At 41.5% G+C, this 19,929-nt stretch overlaps 1 protein-coding gene across 3 annotated transcripts in view; it reads right to left on the reverse strand.

Annotated features, from left to right (window-relative positions):
- Nucleotides 1–19,929, reverse strand: part of SPAG16 (sperm associated antigen 16) — a 399,263-nt gene that overhangs the window by 133,627 nt on the left and 245,707 nt on the right. For all 3 annotated transcript variants that reach the window (XM_083841616.1, XM_083841615.1, XM_083841614.1), the window contains one exon: nt 7,791–7,917. In XM_083841616.1, coding sequence (XP_083697742.1) covers nt 7,791–7,917 — 127 coding nt within the window. The remainder of the gene's footprint in view (nt 1–7,790; nt 7,918–19,929) is intronic.

Below are 19,929 nucleotides of genomic sequence, written 5' to 3' on the forward strand. Positions count from 1 at the left end.
ATTGCTTGTGATGTTAAATAACACCAGAATGGTTGCATTGAAATGTCGTGCTCTCTTGGGCTGAAGCTGCGGGCGTCTGCCTTGGTTACGAGCTGCCCAGAGCAGGAGCACAACGGAGCCCAATCTGGGAACAGGGGTGTTAATATAATACCTTCTAAGTGAATTTAGCTATTATATTTAATTAATTTAGGTATGGTGTGGCCAGTGGTAATCTGCTAAGAACATTATTACACACATACACACACCAAATTGCTTTTTTACTAATGACTCATTTGTTTTATTCTTGCCTCATTCCAAAAGGCGATTAAGTTGAAAATGACCTTTTGAAGATTGTACTTGCAGACTGATCTTTTCATTTTTAATTACTTACTTTGCTTTAATTGTTACATTAGGAACTATTAAGAAAGCAGCCAGCTTCATAATCAATAATTTAATTAGAGTTTTAGGACCAAGAAGTCAATGCAAATGTTATTCTGCAGCCAGGCCTTTCCCAAAGCCTCTGAAAGAACTTTACTCTCCTTTTGTTTCAAAGTGACATTGGCGACATAAAAATTAAATTCATACTTACTGCAATATATCATGGGCACACATTAGAGATGTACACAGGTGGTTGGTAAGAAGTTCAGAGCCAGGTCAATCTATTTGCTGCCCAGTACAGGAATGCAGCCTGCTCCTCTCACTTCATTTCTAAATAATCAGGGACACACCAAACGCCATCGTGCCGCGCACTCCAGCAGAGCCTGCTCCTGTACTGCACGCCACTAGTTAAGTGTTTACTGAAATCTATAGCCAGACTTCTCCCCTGGCTACAACTTAACAAATTTTAAATTTATCTATTTATAGCTCTCTAATTACTACTAATATTCTAAGATAACCAGCGGCGACTGAAAATTGATCCACTCTAATTTTACAGCCGATGAGATCTGATTCAACCAGCAGCGGGCAAGCAGCCCCCTCTGCCCCGCTGTCTCCTTGCTGCTTGCCCATGCAGGTTTACAGCACACGAGTGAAGCATCCCAGGGAGCTGTGATGCAGCTGAGAACCGCGTGTTTCAGGCGGCTGCATTGCTCCAGAACACCTAGGCAAGCAGCAACCCACTGTCTGGGAAGGCATGAGAAGCTAAAAGCCAGTGCCACCCTGCTAGAGCATTCTCCTGTGCCCTCAGAGGACAGAGAGCCTTCCAGCCCACCAGCAGCTCTGGTGGGAGGCACAAAAGCCTGCGGAGGGGCCGGGCAGCTGCACTGACCTGTTGGGGTGCTACGAGTCTGTGAGCTCGGCAGCAAGCAGGACTTCACAGGCGGGTACCACTGGCACCTGCTGGAGAAGGGTCAGAGGACCCTTCCCTTTGGGAAAAGCAACGACAGGAGCAGGGAGCCACGACTCCCTCTAAGATACACAGCAAGTTAACACCAGAACGGGCTGCACTGCCAGAAGCATTGCCTGAAGGGTGCAAGGGCATTTCCAGCAGCAGCAGGAAACTCAGCCACAGCCCCCGGCGAACCTGTGGCTGTATGGGAACAAAACATTCAGGCTGCAGAGGACTCCTCCGGCAGCAGCTTAAATGACTGCAAACATCGCAATGGAAAGGTGTCACTTTCATCAAACCAAATAACTACATCCCTGCCAAGATAAAGCCATTTACAAACTTCACGTGAATTAGGACGCAAGCTGGCTATTAGCCTTTAACTTACAGAACTGTCTCATCTTCTCCTAAGCTTCTCCTTGAAATGAAGCAAGAGCATCACTTTTCTACGTCGCGGAGACAAGGCACAGGAAGACAAGGCGTTAAATGGGGCTGCCTTCCAGCTGGCAAGAGGACCCGAACGTCCAACGGACAGGAGCAGGCATGTCAATGAACAGGAACAGCTTAATAAAACAGTAATTATAACCTCTTAAGAGCCACTAATTCACCTGGAGCTTTGCAGAACAAGGTAACTCGTCTGATCTAAAATGTTTAGAGCCTCATTTAAACCTAGTTTAACAGGGAAAAAAAAACCCATGAGATCAACTGATTATACACTTAGTAAAACTTGGGATTCGATGGTTTGATTTGGGCAAGAAAAAGGAGGGACAAGTCAGTAATGGAAGGCCAAGACAGACAGGCAGAGTCCCCGTTCAGTCTGAGGGTTATTTTTGGGACAACAGCCAAGTGAATTTTGAAGGGTAATCACTTTTCCTGCCTCTGAGGAAGAAAATGAACAAAAACCAGAAACAACAACAAAAACCACAGGAAGAAAAAAAAAAAGGCAGAATAACTTCTGGCCCAAAATGCAGAGTTACATGCTCATTATTTGAAATCTTTTCATTTGCCTTTTTCCACAGAAATTGTTTTGGAGGAAAATCAGAATGCGGCATTTTTAAAAATGACAATGACCATACCATGTTTCTTTCCAATTATTTTTCAAGATGAGAAAGAAATCAAGACACTTTTCCTCAGCCATATTTTCGGTTTTGAAAGAACAAGCACTAAGTCTCTATGCAGGCATCCCAAACTCTATCCTACAACCCTCCTCCAGTTTTACTTTTCTCCTCTGTGGTATTACTTCTTGGAGAAAACATAATCCATATTCATACCTATTTGTTCTTCATTTCATATTTTACTGTGACTCATAAACTCCTGTTCATATTAAGACAGGGAGCTTTAAAATATGAACCCATTATTTACAAACCCATACAACAATATCAGGAACACACAATTTGTTACACTGCGTGCCAGGAACTGGGCCTATCCCTGCACGTCCCTTATTCAAAGCAAAATAATACAACTATACCAAAAGATCTGAGGTTCTCATGGAAGAACTCTTCATCTTCCATAGTGACAACTTCAGTTTTGACCCACTTTTGAAGAGGATTGACTTGAACCACATACTGCCTGTCAACAGTTTTTTAAATGACCCATCCCGTATATGCACTCAGCTCTTGAATTCATTCCTCTGGAGTTCAAAAGGGCTAAAATAAAACTGACAAATCCAATACCCTGAGGATATTCTGACTGATAATTTTGTGTCCAAGGTGTTTACTCAGGGATAAATCAACTGCACTAGGCCAAAAAATGTAAAGACTACCAGACTGGATTTCCAAATAACTCCCCTGACTGCTCCGTGCCTGATCCTTAAAACACTCGGAAGCTTTTCCTGAATTTGGCCAGCAAATGCCCAATGAACACAGGTATTAAGGTCCCCCCACAGATAGGCAGCACCCCTACAAAAGAAAGAAAAAAAAAAGACAAAATCTATGTTGAAAAACAACCAGTCTAAAAGATAGCTTGTATTTCACTGGGAAAAAGAAAGACAGAACAGGTTGTTTTAGGGAACTACCAATTCAGAGCTGACTAAAGCCTGACAAAATAAATACTGGCAAATCAGTGGTCTAAAAGATAGCCTGTATTTCATGAGGAGAACAAATAAAGGTTACCTAAGGAAGAGGCCGATGGGGAACTGGCAATGAGACGCGGTCCGGCTGCACCAGCAGGGCAGTGCTGTGCCCCAGGCATCACGCAGGGGGCAGATGGGCTGCATCGTGAGGGGAAAGATTGCAACACCTGAGCTTAAGATCAGCATCCTTGTGATTATTCTGCATCCATAAGGAACACGTGAGCAGCTAGCCCTCATCGTTTTAATGCTGCACCACAGCTGGCAGCCTTAGCAGAGAGCTCAAAAGCTGGTGTATCTATTCTCAGGTAGGAGACGGTGTGAAAAGCCCTATTAAACAGCCACTGTCCTTAAATGATCTGCCTGCCTCACCTCTGATGACTTTGGCGAGACTGTAAAACCACAAATACCACCACCCCAACTACTGGGGATTTAAGCTAATTCTTCAAACTCCCAGACAGCTCATGTCAGGATCTAAAAGTCCGTGGGGCAGATGACAAAAAGCCAAGAGCAGGCAGTGCCAGCCATCATCCTTCCATCCCCACCTCCAGCCACACTGTGGAAGAGCAGAGGACCCCTGGGAAAGAGATGCTGGACAGCTGGGGGGAGCAGTGTCCCTTCTGCCAGATGTAGCCTTCATTTGGGTTCCCCCGATGTATCGCAGAGACCTAAATGCATGGAAGCTTTTCCTCCACCAAACCCTGGCTAACATGCTCAATAGCCATTAGCAGAAAATGACAAGCCGGCATCATGAGGACAGAAGCCTCAATTTATTAGGAAATAACCTTTAAAAGGGCTGTTAAGAAAAGATTTTTATTTATTTATTTTTTTAAATCCAACATGAGACCCCTGCACCAGCCCAGGAGGAGGCTCTGCCTGAATTCCTGCTCCCCTCTTTGCTCAGGGCAGGCTGAAATTTCACTCTTGCCTATGAGGAGGGTTCTGGCTCCACGAGAGCGAGTAACATTACTAGGAATTACTTGCCACTCTTAAGGCAGGACTTTGCACAATCTCATCCTGTTCTTCCCTTCCTCCTCAGAGACCGGTGCCTGCATTATTCATCAAAGAACACACCACCTCAGAGCTTTTAACTTTTGATAGTGCTGTTCAGCCCACAAATTACTGTCGAGGATAAAACTTTATGCACAGAGCTAGAACTTACACTTGGCCACTGCTGAGCTGTCTTCCCCCTATTTAAGTCGTCTTTGACCCAGACAGTAAAAAGCTGACATGCTTGATGCCTTCCTGTTTGGATGTCAGGGAGATTAGTTTGATAGTGGGGTGGGAATGGGATCATTTCGTTTGTGTTGTGTGCCAGCAGCCTTCTGCAGAAGGAAGGCAGAAAAACAAGGCTTGTCTTAAATTACCGGGCTGCATCACAAAGGAAATCATAAAGTCAGAAATATAGCCTGGACAATTAAAATATTAAACTACAAGCAATTGAGCATCAGTAAAGACCAAAACAGACAACGACTGCCAAACACTATCTCACACGCTTCTTATTTCACACAATCAAATAGAAAAAGATAAAATAGTTAAGTACACACTGCAAGTTTTCCCAAATCCTGGTGGGACACAGTCCTTAGGGCATTGCTACCAAGTGCTGAGTTCTAAACAACAGTCAGTGCACAACTTCTTAAAAAACGAAATATCCGCTTGTAGAACCTGACATTTCAAAAAGCAGAAAGCAGATGAGATAGTTACTAAATCAATAAGTTTCAAACACACAGAATGAAAAAGCACTTTTTTTTTTCCCCCTCTATTTAATTATTTAAGTGTATAAATATTTGGCATTTTATCTGCCTGGGAAAGAGCAAAGATTCAGCTTGGCTCAAATGTTATCTTGGCAAATCTGCGCAGCCCCAAGAAGTGACTCATCAGACCGGGGGAGATGCAGATGAGTGGCAGACCGCTTACCACACGAAGAATTAACCCCGGCAGGTGAACCTGTGCTCTGGGGGTCTCGTGTTCATTTGCACCTCTCACACTCATCACCGGATGCGCTTTGCAATTCATGAGTCGAGATGTTCACTGTGATGTGTCAGCAAGAAAATATTCTGGTAAAAGGCCAGAATATGCTTGTCTTTCTATGAAACTGGCATAAAGAGACATGAAATCCACAGCTTATCTTGGCACAAGTGCCATCAGCCTTACTGGCACGAAACCCCTACAAATGAGCAGCAGCCTCAGCCTCACATATCTGATCCACCGGGAGTCTGGCACAGCATGAGGATGGTTCCTACCCAAATCCAACACCAACTCTGTTTTTCCTCCCAGGATGGATGGAAAGAACCATAAACATCTAAATACCGTCCCTTCTGCGCTGTCATTTCCCTATAGGCAACATGTAACTTTGTTTTAAAATTACAGTCATTGGGCTGTAAATGCATTTTAACCACTAGAGCTCACCCTATGTTATCTGGGGGGAAAAAAAAAAAAAAAAGAAAAAAAAGTCACATATTTCCAAAGTCTGAAGGCTGCATTATAGCCTCAGCTTAGTAATTACAAAGATATATGTTCCATTCTACCCCAAATCCAGAGCTCATTGTCCATTCAACTTACACGGCTCTGACTTACAGTTCTCTGCATCCATTATCTTTAATAATAAAGAGCTGACTGAAGTTAATGATTGAAGAGCAAGATGTGATTAATAATACGAATCTAATTTATGAGAAAACAAACCGGAGTATAATTTTCATGTTTCATTAAAATTACCTTAAATGTACTCCTTAATGTTAATTGATCTCACAGAGGTGAGAAAATATTCTGTTCCAAATTAACAGGAGAAAATCATTCATCATCTTTCTGGAGGGAACATTTACTATCATTCAGCATTTAGAGGGTGATAGCATGTTCACAGCGATTTCACCACTTACAGTGATGCTTCAGTGTGGGCATGTATCTGAAATCTGCAACATTTCCCCCTGGATGGGGACACAACTGGGCAAAATAAACACACAACAGAACGCCATATGCAAAGTTTTGTTTTCATAAAAGGTCTTTTCTAGCTTAGCAATATTACCCAATGCTGAAAAACAGTGTTGATGAAGAAAAATCGAGCAGGCTTTTGCCCTAAGTTTATCAAACAGAAACTCTGTTATAGTGCTGTTAATTTGCTATGAGCACAAAATTACTGAAATATTCACACAATAAAGTTCCATGCAGGATTTATTGAAAACAAAGCAAAGCAGAAATCCGTTTTTCCACTGAGTTTTTCACTTCTGTTTGTATTTCAATATGTATTCTCTTTTTGAATTATTCATATTTGGATATCAAATATTCTTACAAACCACTGCATTTAATAATAATGAGTCTTGACTGGTTTCATTTTAACTTGTTGTGCTTTATGCCCAAGATTATTATTAAATGACCTTCTACTCAGTCTGTTCCTATGATCCATAAACAGAAATTGCCTAATGAGCATCTCAAATATTCCACTGTCATTTTCATGTCAGTTTTTCTCATCCGGTATTTGTATAGCTCTGATGACAATGTCTGTTAATACACAGCATTAGCTCTTTGCCTCTTTCCGCTCAAATCCTTCCCATGAATTCAGCTTTCTCTACTCCCGGCTGGAATCTCGTACTTCTACACCGTTTGGGAAACACAAAGTGACCGCACTACCTACTCAAGAGGAAACTGGAGAATTTCAACGGTTGATCTATGAGAAATACCACAACAGCAGCAATAATTATTGAATTTTCTGATGAAAGAGAGAAAAAAAATCCTTTTGCCTTGTACTTGTATTCTACCTGAACAGGATTTACATATTGGTCTGCAAAGCACCAGGGACAATTACTCTTTGCAAGGTACTAAATCCATTTATACCTATACCAAAGAATGAAGGTAGAGAAGAATAAGGGAAGAGATAGAGTTTCTGAAACTGCCTAGAGTGATATATTCTAGAGAAAACCATACATATTTCATGAGAAATCGGGAGAGAGTTCAGGGGAGAATTCCTCCTAAATGAAGAATAAATACTTCAGACTTCCATGTTATTTCATCTTATATTTATGCTATCTTTCTCTGTTTCCTTCGTATATAAGTTAAAGCACATGCCAGTGCTTACAAAAGAAGCTGGACAAAACTGACCCTTGGCTGTCCTAGCTACTGAACTGAAAGGACAGTGCACAGCACTTCAGACCGCTGCTGAGCCCGCCACTACCGAAGCCAAAGTGTGTTCAGCCATCTAGATGCACGTCCATTTGTTGTGCTGTGAGGATTCCGGCGTTTCAGATGTCAAGGAAATGCTAAACAGTGGTATTTTTGTCAGTAGATAATAGCCGTGCTAATGAGTTAACGTATTGCTACATCACCCTTACCTTCTGTTTTGATTTTGTACTGATTTTCATTCTTCTCCTACCAACCATGGCATCGTTTGGGTTGAACTCCAGAAAGACCAAGAAAAAGGCCGCTTACCGTTCTGGCATCCCAGAGAGATAAAGTCTTGTCAGCAGAGCTCGTGAGAACCATGTTGGAGAACGGAAGAAATTCGATGCTATTGACCGAATCTTTATGGCCACGCAGAGTGTATCTGCATCTCTCACTGCAAAAGAAAATAACAGAAATATAGCATTTGCCATTCAGGATAACAAGGCAAGAAACAAGTTAATTAGTAGCAAGTTTTACACATCTTTCCTGTTTACCATCCTACCTTCTCCCAGCAGATCAGCCATGAAGGAATATCCCAGAGGTTTTTGCTTTGCTTTTTTGTTTTCCTACCTATTAATGAATTAACTTGAGACAACACTATGGGTCGTTCTCAGATCAGTGTATAAACCTGACATGGCTGGAACACAAGACTGGAAGCTTTTCCCATTGCAGACAATAGAGAATCACTTCTTTCAAAACAGGCTAAAGGTGGCTATACGGTGATGATCTTAAAAAGCTTTTTGGCTTCTGTTTTGTCTTGTTTGTGTGTACAGCAGAGAGGGATGATCCTTAAACAGGAGTGCAGGAGAAGAAGAGCCCATGGATGATGCACTGGGACAAGGCAGAAGGTAACAACCAAATCTGGGATTATTTAGACTGGACAGAAGGGCAAAGGCATAACTTTTACATGAGCATGTCAGCATGGGAAGGGGACTGAAATCAACTGGCATTCCCCACCCAGCATGGCTGTGTACAAGTCACCCATGCTGATACGGGGTTCAGCCTATGATTTCTTCAGCTAGAGATAAAACATCATCAGTTTGCGGTGTTTGTATTGTTATAACCTGTGAAAACGTACAAGTAGGAGTGCATACTATGGAAAAATCTATTCAAGGTAAAGCCAGTAGCAGTTCTATCCTCTTTGTAGAGCTGACAAAAAAATAGTCATAAAAAATAAAAACCAACAACCCATCATAAATTACTACAGCTTTCAGTGACAGCTCCAAATTTTATTCCCTGCTCATGTGATGCTGTCAGTAGAAATGCACCTCCCCTGAGCTGGCTGCTGAATATATCATTGGGGCTTGCAAATTAGATTACTGGGTGGCTCTTAACCGAGAATTTCTTACAATATTTATTAAGGAAGCTGTCAGCAGAGGGAATTAAAGACGTGATTTTTTTTTTTCCCTCCTGCCTGTTCGTTGCCAGAAGACTCTCGGAGCTCTTGCAGGTCTTGTATCAACAGCACTGCAGATCAGATACAGGCCAGTAGAGCTAAAGGGTTTTGATGGGCACTCTCCCAGATCGCTGAGCTAACCAAGTGAGTTCTCAGCCCAATTTTACTGCCTTCCCCTCTTGCAGACTGAAATGTACACGCTGTGCTGAGCTGAACGCCATGCCTGTCCCCACAGAAGAGATAGCAGGAGGGAGATAAGTTGCTTCTCAGTAGAAATATTATCCAGGAAATGTATTTGAAAGGAATATTAGATTCTACATGTATCATTTTACACAATCTATGTTTTCCTATTATAGATAATACATTATACTATTCAGTATTATCCATTATATAGACTGCATGTGTTATTTTATCACAAGGACTCATTTTAAATTATTGATAAAGTATCACGGCTGTTAGAGCTCAGTGCACACTATATCTGATATTCACGATCACTTGATCCATGATACTAAAGCTAACTTCAATACAATAACTTTTTGTTTCACAGTTTCATGGCAAAGTTTCACACTACGGAGTGTGCTTTTTCCATCTCAGATCACGTCGGTTTATTTGTGGGTAGGTATGCCATTTTTCAAAAGTGACCCACAATTTTGTGCCTGCCTATTACACTGTAAGGACTTTTTGAGTTGCCAACCATTTTCTGACAATCCTGCTGTGCATTTTTGTGGCACTTGGCAGTTTTGGTAGGATGACTTGACCTACCAGAGCATGACAGTGTCCCACTATTTGCTGGTAACACCAGGATGTGTACGTATCCCTTTCAAAGGCAGGAGGGAGAATCACACCTTCGCCTGCTTGAGGATGAAAGAATGGAAGGAAAGTAAAGGAAAAGAAGGGAATTTTGTTCCTGAGCCACTGCCATAGGATAGGGACCATCCCAGGCAGGCTGGCTGCAAGACAAGGCTTGTGAGTCAATAATTATGTGCCAAAGCAGGAAGGCCCATCCCGAATCCCTTAGCAAGGTGAAAATGGACTCAAGTGACAGACCATGACAGGAGCAAGAAGGGAAGGAAATGATTTGCACTTTTCCATCAAGAACACAAACACTCGGCCCTGCAGTTGTGCCTCTCCCCACGCCGCTTCCAGCGCCCCGTGTGCTGATGAGCGAGCTCTGGCTCTCGCGATTTAATTTACCACTCCAGCAGCTGACTGACTGATATTTCTAAGAATCTCCAACTGCTGCATAAAATAAACTCATCTTCCCTTCCAGCTGAGATATAATTTCAGCAAGACTGTCTTGTATACAAGCTATCTTTTAGTCGGAAGGGGGAACATTTTATTTAGATGCTCTTTTTCCACAAAAAAAAAAAAAAACAAACTGATATAAAGGGTAGATCATCACCCTGCTTCTCATGGGAACTCATATTTCTATCCGATGGCTCAAGTTTATCTACATTAGAATAAATCTATAGCAATATTCATTACCTAATGAATATTTACCCTTTTTCTATTTATTTATTTTTCATTACCTTTTTTCTATTTATGAACACACTGCCTCATAGATATAAGCTTCACTGTCTGAAAATTTCAGTTGGGAAGAGAGAAAGTGTCATCTGTGAGTAGTAGGTTAGGCATCTGTAGTTCTCTTGGTGCTTATACCTAGAGACGGGTCCTTAATAAATGATGTCCTGGTACAAATACAGCTCTGTAGTTCAGGATTTTGCACGTCGTGTTCTGAACTGTTCTCCGATACTGACTCCAACCCTCATCCATTACCTGCGTTATTACTAATTTTTCGATGTAAATCACCAGTTAACGCATCTTCTTGACTCATGACTCATTATCTTCAGTGTTCTCTTTTTCTGTACAAAGTCCATTTTCCTTCCCTTACAACCAGTAAGGTAATGATGTCCTTCAGTAAATCAGTGCCTTTATTCCACCCTCTCCAGTTTTTCCTAGCAGGTTCAGACAGACGCAGACAGGTTGTTATAGGCATATACCTATACCATGAACATTGGTACTTAAATTAATCACACCCTTCTCGATATCACCAGCTTAACAGTGATGGAAAAAAATTTACTTGCTCGATTCTTTAAGAGACTTTGCTTTTGAGAATCATGATCCAGAATGGTACATTCAAATTCAAAAGGGCTTTCAGTAAAACTGCACTGAAAACAAGATATGTTTCCACTTAGATAAGACTTCACCGAGTACTAACAGGCTGCCATCCCTACGCTAACGTGCAATAGCAGCCAAATAATGCTCTGGGTCGGGATTTCATTGTCTGTATGACAACTGAAAAGCAAACACAGGCAGTGGGGAGATTTCTTACGCTGTGTACTTGCACTTCCACCCTGACAGAGTTAAAACTCGGAAGAAGCAGCTGGTACTCCCTGATGGGAGCATTTTATGGCTGCCTGGTACATATTTATTGCTAAGGCTATCCGTGTGCGAAGCGCTGGAGAACCTACAGTGCTCCACATCAGCTTAATACTCCTTTCCAAAGGCACACAGCGAACCAGAGCGACGAGTGAGATTACACGTGGCCAATTCTTTTGCTATTTAAATGGATTTTTAAAAAAAGAAACACACATGCTTACCTGCAATCCTACGGAAACAGCACACACACTGCCTCCTTGATGCTTTCTTAAAGGCTGTGGTTTCTGTATTGATCTCTCATTGGAAAATGGGGGGTGATGCTGTTCGACCGACTAGACAGAGTTACTTATTTTATCGCTGTGCCATATTAAACCACATTTCAGGCATGGCAATTAAAAGCACTCATACAGCCGACTGAAATTAATGAGATTCAAGCATGTACTATCACATCAGGGCCTCTACCATCCAGCTTCTGACATGCTTCCAAGGAGGGTGTTAAATGCACAAACGCTCTCAAGCTGTACCTTCCTTTCCAACAACCACTCTCTTGAATCCATTGAATGAGCACTAAACCAAACCCTTTTTCATGCCTATTGAATAACACCCTACTATGTGACCTGCAATCCCTATCAAGCAAAATGTCAAGGTAAATTACACTGGAAAGGCACTTGCTACGAACGCAGACGCAGCGCTTCTGGGTAAGTTTTGTAAGGTCACACAAGACCAACTTCTGATCGTGTTATAGTGATAGGATTGCAGCAGTTACAAGGAGATACTTTTAACAAAAACAAATCCCATCGTTTCACCATTATACGACTTTATCTCCAAAACATGTTTAAATGAGGCACAGAACTTTTCTAGCCAAGATCAATGGACAAGCATAGCAAAGGGGCTGGCTTAAGACATTAAAATGCCAGTTTGTTTTATGCTGTTATAAATGCATCCTATCATGTCTTTACATTTTATGACCCCTATTTTATTTCTAGGTAGCTTCACATATGACACATCCAATTACTCATGTCAAGAATGTAAAACTACCAGTATTTCAGTAAAAAGTACCTACCATCATTTATGGCAACCATTTTTTTCTTGACCCATTATTTCACTAAATATAACACATTTTAAAAGACACTGACGTGTGGGGACACTTTCTCTGTAAAGTGTATTTGTCTCTGAAAAGATATATGCCAGTGAGATGCTGTCAATATGCGCCACTTGGCTCAATTACTACTCATCTTCAATAAAATGAAGGTCTCTTCACATTCTGAATATTCATTTGTGCCCGCTTTCAAGATAACGTTTGTTTGACACTCTGAAAACCAAGGGCTGAAGTACATGCGACTACTGTTCCTGTAAAGAGGTACACAGCTCTCCTCGAATGTTTATAAATATTTAGAAAGAAAATATAAGTTTAATCTTTCTGCGTGTAATTTATCTTAATAGCCAGCACTCACGGCCCATTTTAATCTTCACTATCTGAGAGCTCTGCAAAACAATGAGCGATCCCCCGGTCTGAAGGAAGCTGTAAGTCAGCACCTCCCTGGCAAGGATCACTGCGGAGCTCTTCCCGACTTACTAAATCACGCGAAATCGCTCTACGCTAGCATGCTCAGATAATTTTAATTGTGACACCTTTTAAGTAGGCAGCGAGAGGAAGCAGGGCAAGGTGCTAACACCTCCTGTCACTGCTCACATCAGAGGGTGTTCACCTTGGGGCCAGGAGGGCTGGCTGAAGCCCCCGAGCAGGGGTGTAAGTCCTGTTCCTCCTGGAAGCAGCACAAGGTTTGCCGCCCGTGCCGGCGGGAGCAGGGCCGGATCCAGGTTTATCACCACGGGAGCCTGACAGCTCACACTTCTGGTCTGGTGCACGGTAAATTGAGCGTGTAAAAGGAGACTGAGCCCTGCAGCGGTATGGACTGAGCTGATAAGTTTAAGGGTGCAATTCTCTCCCTTCCTCTTTCCTTCTTCTGCCAAAAGCGAAGCAAAGGCTTAGGGGCCAGGGAGGCTTAGCCACGGAAGAACGAGCCCCAAACATGATATAAATGGTTTACTAATATTTTTAGGTAAACGAACAAACATTACTCATCTGACTCTGCAAGTTTACAAGTCTGCAATAAAATGGTGTTCCTTTTCCTAGATTTCTTTGAGAGACTGGAAAACTTAGACTTTACCTGTTACCTGTCTATCCTTAAAACACATGAGCTCTGAAATGGATCAAATTGTTTAATTAAAAAGGCAGAAGTCATTAATAGCTATATTTTTGTCTTGCTTGGCAAGCTTTGACAGGCTGCAGCAGGTTATTTCTCAGAGTACAGACTTCTCCTCCGAAATTTGGCCGAGTTCTTCTCTCCTTGCTTTTCACAGGAGCTGAACCGAGCGTGGCAGCTTTCCTCCAGCGCCAGCTCACAAAGGCTCAACACAACCACCAGCAGCATTGCTTCAGCTCACGCAGTGACCGACCTGGTGCGCACTCCTGCTCGTACAGGGGAGACCCACACATGTGGGGCAGCCCCCCACATGCACAAAGGATGTGTCCATGCCTCCAGGTACGCCCACAGTCCCAGCTAGATTTGCCTAGTAGCTGCTGCAAGCCCTGCCTTCCAGCAAAGCTCGAGGGCAACACCTCAGAATGGCAGGCCCTTAAATTTGGATCTCATTTTAGGAAGGTTGAGCCCATCAACCGCTCCCCAGCCCTGCCTACTTGCAGGACCTTGGGGGTTGGATCTAATAAGCATCACCTAAGCATTGAAATCTACCTAAAGCAAGAGAATCAGGTGCATCCTAGTGTCCCCCAAAGCTCGTCTGCGCCCCTTCCCCACTCAGCAGACTCCTCCGGGCTTCTCTGACTCCACGGTGCTGCCTACACCAGTGGGGCACAGCCTTGCCAGCACTGATGCTTTTGTGTGCTGTTAACAAGCTGCTCAGTCAACAGCAACATCCAAACAGAACAGGAGAGCTATTTTGTTGTGTTGTGTTGCGCTGGAAATTTATTTCATCTCCAGGGACCTTGCCTCCTTACATATTTTGCTGTTCTAAAAATTACTTTGTCCTATTTCTGTAAGTTGAAAGAGCCTCTTTGGCAAACAATACCCAGAATGGGAAAATGGAACATACCTGAGAACACAAAGAATACAAAAGCACATGCAGAACAGAAAAAGAGGGCAATGCATTACGTTAAATGAAGTCTAATAGCCTGAACTTCAGATTCAGCGAGGTCTAATAGTGAGGGACATTTGGTCAAAACTCTACTAATAAATTTATAATTAACCGTCAGAAAGCAACTCTCTGGTCAGATTTCCATTCTGCAGCGAAACTGGGTAACAGCCAAACAATCACAGCCCCTGAAATACTGTTCTATAAATGCAGCAGAAAGAGGTTGCAAAACTTTGTGCCTTACCTCTGGGATTAAAATGCTTATTTGTCTCAGTTCCACGTAACTTATGTAACAGAGCGTGCATTACTGGAAAAGGAGCCCATTATAACACTGTGCAGACTTTCTGGAAGAGCTCTACCAACCGTGTTAGCAGAACCTGTGCATTTATTCAGCGTGTGGAAACTCCACTACTGGCAACATACTGCTCAGTTTACTAAGATCACAAAAAAATACTCTCAGACAAAAAAAAAAAAGCAAAGTTTTAAGGGCATACTGGTTGCTATGGTGTTGAATGCAGACCTCACTGCCTGGTGCTATCCCGAGACATAATAGGAACCCTTGTTTTCTGCCATTGATTATTGAGCATCTTTCTGCATGGAGTGGCAATGGTTGTTTGGGCTGTACAAACAAAAAGCTTCCACAGGTACCTTCTTTGGTTGGATCTATCTGGCAAAAAAGAAATATAAACAATCACGTTATGTTCTTTGAGTGATTCAAATACTACTCAGAAGCAGGATCTGGTTTGGTAAACACAGAGAATAGTAAATATGATTGACAATAGCTTTGTATGTTTCACATGAGTGAAAAGTATGAATCACAGGAATAATAATATTCGACTTTGGCTTTCACCAAAAAGTGTGAAAAACTAATGGTGTATGCTGATAATCTGTCTCCTCTGTTATTGGCTTGAAATATGAATAATGAAACTGCTCACTAGCATAATGAAGATTTAGTCTCTTAACATCTTCCATTTCCATTTCTTTGAGCAAGTGAAGTGTTGTGTAAGAAGTATAATTTGTGTTATTTTCTGCTTCCAGATAAAGCATTTTCCATGTGAAACAGTTTTTTTTCTTAAAAGGGAAGATAATAAGGCATACGATCTTTACTCAAAAATGTTTTACAGTGCTTTTGTTCTTTTCCAGTTAATGGTATAACTTTATATCAATATAATTAAACTTATATAACCACGGTGTGCCCCCAAAATAAGCCTCACCATACCAGAAGAAGAGCGTTCACGCTTACAAGATCAAACTAATTCCTAAAGCAATATAGTGATGTGCAAGAATCCTTTACAGATGCAATCTGGAATTGAGCACATCTTTAAATCCAAGAAGATAGATTGTTTTGCCAAATTTAGCCAAAAAAACAGCATTGGAAAATGGTACTTCCAGCTATCTCAACACAGAGACCGACAGCAGCAAGTGAAACGAGGATTCCCTGCGGAGCTGAGGAAACTTCCCTACCACTGTAGTTGGTTCAAAGAGGACAAGGGCCGAGATGGAAAGCTATGCGCTATAGCACATATATTTTCATAATGAATTGCAGTACTTTCTTTGCTACCTTTTACCGTGTAGGCTCAGCTGAACTCTGTACCTTGTCAAGATTTCCATAAAATCTGGCTAGTCGACGCCTGACTGCTGGCAGCACCCGACATTTTTCAGCTGATGCCAACAGCTGTTGCAAAAGCTCATTTTCCCTTCAAACCGGGCTCCAAATCAACTCTGCTATTTTATTTCAGCTACTTCACTTTGAACAGAAGCATGTTACTTTTGATCCAGATTTTTCAGAAGTGAGATATATTTTCATATGCTTCACATTTCAATTATTTTGCATTTGAAAAGCGACACATTCTTCCAAGGTGAGAATCAGGTCAATAAAAATGACTTTGAAACTAAGTCTGGGACAGGAATAAGATGTAGACATTTATACCCAAAAATCCAGAACTTAGGCCCTTTTCAAGGACCATCTTGGTCCTATAGAGAACCTTGGTCCTGCTTGCAGGTATCATTATTAAGATGAATGGCTGGGAATGGTTCTGTGTATTTTTATCCTAACAATATTTAGCAATTTGTCTCCTACCTCACCCCCTGAACTCAGTCAGAAATGAGAAATAAATTTGTTCGTTGTACTCTAAGGAACTCAGCTTAGTAGGCATTCCTCTAACACCAGTAACACATGTGATGCAGACTCAACAAAAAACACATTGGTACACGCTCCTATCGTGATTCGGGATTGCACACCTTGGATTCCTCAATCAAGTTTCATAATCCAGGCTCAGTTCTTCCCTCTGCCAAGGAAATTCAACACACATGCATTAAGCTTTCCCTTCATGGTTCTGTCTAACTTTCCCATCCAGTCTGGCTATATGCAGAAAATAAATAAAGTCAGCTGAAACCAAGTTTCTGTAGACCAATGGTCCCAGCCCTTAGAATGACAAGATCTGAAGTGGTTCTCCTCCAAGGTCAGCTCTTGTATTCGTAGTTATTGAATAAAATGTCATTTCAGTCCTTAGGACAGCAACCAGAACACAATCTTCTCTTCCTCCGAGATGCCTGGTACTATTTAGAAAGCATAATCATCTATTCCAGAATTACAGACAGCGATCCGGGGCGAGGCGCACCAAGCTTCAGAAAGGTACGCCGTGACGCTTGTATTATATTTTAAGCCTAAGAGCAAATCAAGCATCCTTAAGGGATTTTTTGTTGTTGGGCAGTTAAAGATGGGAACACCAGAAGCCCCTGATTGAAAACCAGAGCCTTATTTTATTAAACAATTATCTCCTACTCCCTCAAGGCAGATGGGTACCAGATAATCAGATAAGCACAATCTCAGTAATCATAAAATAGATCTAACCCATTTAAGCCGTCATTAAACACTGCAGAACTAGTACGAGCATGCTTTCAGCTCAGCACTTCTGCAGCAGAATAAGCAAAGGCTCGCTCCCCGGCGGCAGCGGGTTGCCCGCAATTACCGGAACCGCTGACATCAGCACCCAGCTGATGCCCACCTTCTGCAGTGGCTACGTAAGCTGCCATTTTTTTGTTCTTTTAGCTTTTCTTTTTGACAAAAACAGTGTGGGTAAAGCTTCTGCCTTTTCTGGCTGACCCCGAAGAGCTCTATCAGTTCCCCCAAGACCTTACCGCTGTTGATTCTGAAAGTTAACAGCGTGCATTGGCTTCCGTGGATCACTGCCAAGCACCTGAATTTTGTGTGTGTGTGTGTGTGAATATTTATCATATCAATGCTTAAATTGGATAAATCCTATTTATGCTTTTCTATTCAAATGGGTTGCTGTACAGCTTTAGGCTTCTGCTGGTCAAATAAAGTATTGGGGAGCAGGTGAGCCACCTACGCTCAATATTCATATCTCTGTCCTGGTGCACTGCAAGCATGCTGGAGACTTCCTTGGTCAGCTCTTTCATTTGATCCCTTCCCACCATCTACTTCATTCTTTTACTTGATTAGGTTAGTAGGTAAAGAACATGGCATTATATTCGCAACTACTGACTGGTCACCCATAATGCAGAAAGTAAGAAATGTGAAAATGAAAAAAAAAATGTAGAAACATAGGCATTTTGAAACAGTCACACCTTCTTAAAAGCTTTCAATATATTCTTTGGTGAGAATCAACACTTTCAATACCATTCTAAAATACACTGAGACAAAATGCACTTTGAAAAATTCTGATTGGTTCTACCAAATAAATTCTTCTGGTGCCATTTTGGCTCTTCTGCCTCTGGGAAAGGACGGAAAGAAGAGGACTGGTGATATATGAAATGTGTTCATCCTTTTTAAATACAGTGGTGAAAAAGATAAAAAAGGATTCGACTGACAAATCCTAAGTTTCCAGGAACAATAGTGGAAAGAAGCAGGTTTACAAGCCTTATTTCCCCACATACTGTGCTCCCAAGTTCCTGACATCTGTGCACCCTTCCCGATGCAAACTGCAAGGAGAAATACCGACCATGGCTCCTATTCCTAACTTGCCCAAAGAAAAGAGCTAGTGAGGCATTTAATTCAAATCATTTTCCATTTCAAAATTCCTTTACACCTGAAGACCAGATAATCTTAGCATGCTGAACTGAAATGCGTATTTTTTGTTGAATCCTGATACAGTCTGGTGAGAATGATCTGATCTATTTCTTATGAAAAGTTACTGACAAAAGTAATAATAAACAATTGCTTTTTATAGGATTTCAAGTCTCTAACAGTATATAAAAGTACATTTTTTTAAAAATGTAACATAGAAGTCTAAAATAACCTGCCAAAATAGCTTACTCTGACTTCACCCTGTAGAAATCTATCATACCATATTTCTCTGTAATTTTATTCACTTAGGATGAGACTTTCAGAATTCCCTGACAAAGCCGTGTCTCCGATTCTCTTAGTTTTGGGTACCTAAATAATCAATTAGATTCTTAATGGGATTTTCAAAAGGCACCACATGCCCACTCTGGCAGATTTTCAATCAATCCTTCAGGCACTTTTAGGGATTCAACCCTTTGTGCATATTAAATGACAGGAGCCCACCCTGCTCACATCAGCTTTGATGAGAGCTTTGTTACATGACTTGACCAGAATTTGGAGAAGCTGACAAGGAGAAGGCTTGCCTTACTAAAGGGTGGGAAGCGACCCTCCCGGGCCTTGCGTTTGCTAAGAGTCAGTTCTAAACTGCATGATGAATGACATGGGTTCTCGCTGTTTCTAAAACAATTTTTTGCCTCCCTTCCAGGAAAAATTAACTGTTGTAAAACTAGTGACAAAGGGGAACAGCTGAAACAAGACCTATATAGGAGACCAGCAGAATAAGCCTAGAGAACTAGTGATCTAATTTAAAGTGATCTAATTTAAAGTGATCTAATTTAATTCAAATATCACCCCTCCAGAAAATGCCAACAAACAACAAAAACAACAAAAAAAAACAAACCAGAGGAAAAAAAAAACACCACTAATTTAACCTCAGAATCCATTTGCTGGTCCCAACTTTATAGTTCCATATAGGATAGTGAAAGCAATACCAGCACTCCATGATTTCACCAGTTTAATGTTATTGTTTTGTTGTGCTTGTTTTTTAAATATTTGAGATTAGACTGACAACTCTACGTCTTAAACCCAACCCAGATTTGGGAAAAGTCTTGTAAAGCAAGAGAGGTAACATACAGTTTTCAGTAGACACAAAGAGGTTTCAGCAAGCCCACATGCCAATGCGCTGGGCACAAAACCATCTGAACACCACTGAATCTGCCAGAAGCTGTCGTAATATGCTCTGATATATGAAAGAAAATACCTTTATCAAAAAAGTCAGATGAAGAAAAACTGGCATTATCAAATTCCAAAATGTAACAACGGGTCAACGTTGAAGGCCTCCCTTTATTTGTTCCTATATTGCAAACCAGGAACTCTAGTCCTTCTTTTTCCAAATGAAACGCCACTGCACATGTATATGTAAATAAATATATATGTAAACAAAGAAAGAA

This window comes from Anser anser, assembly GCF_964211835.1.
Source record: "Anser anser genome assembly, chromosome: 6".
Lineage (NCBI taxonomy): Eukaryota > Metazoa > Chordata > Aves > Anseriformes > Anatidae > Anser > Anser anser.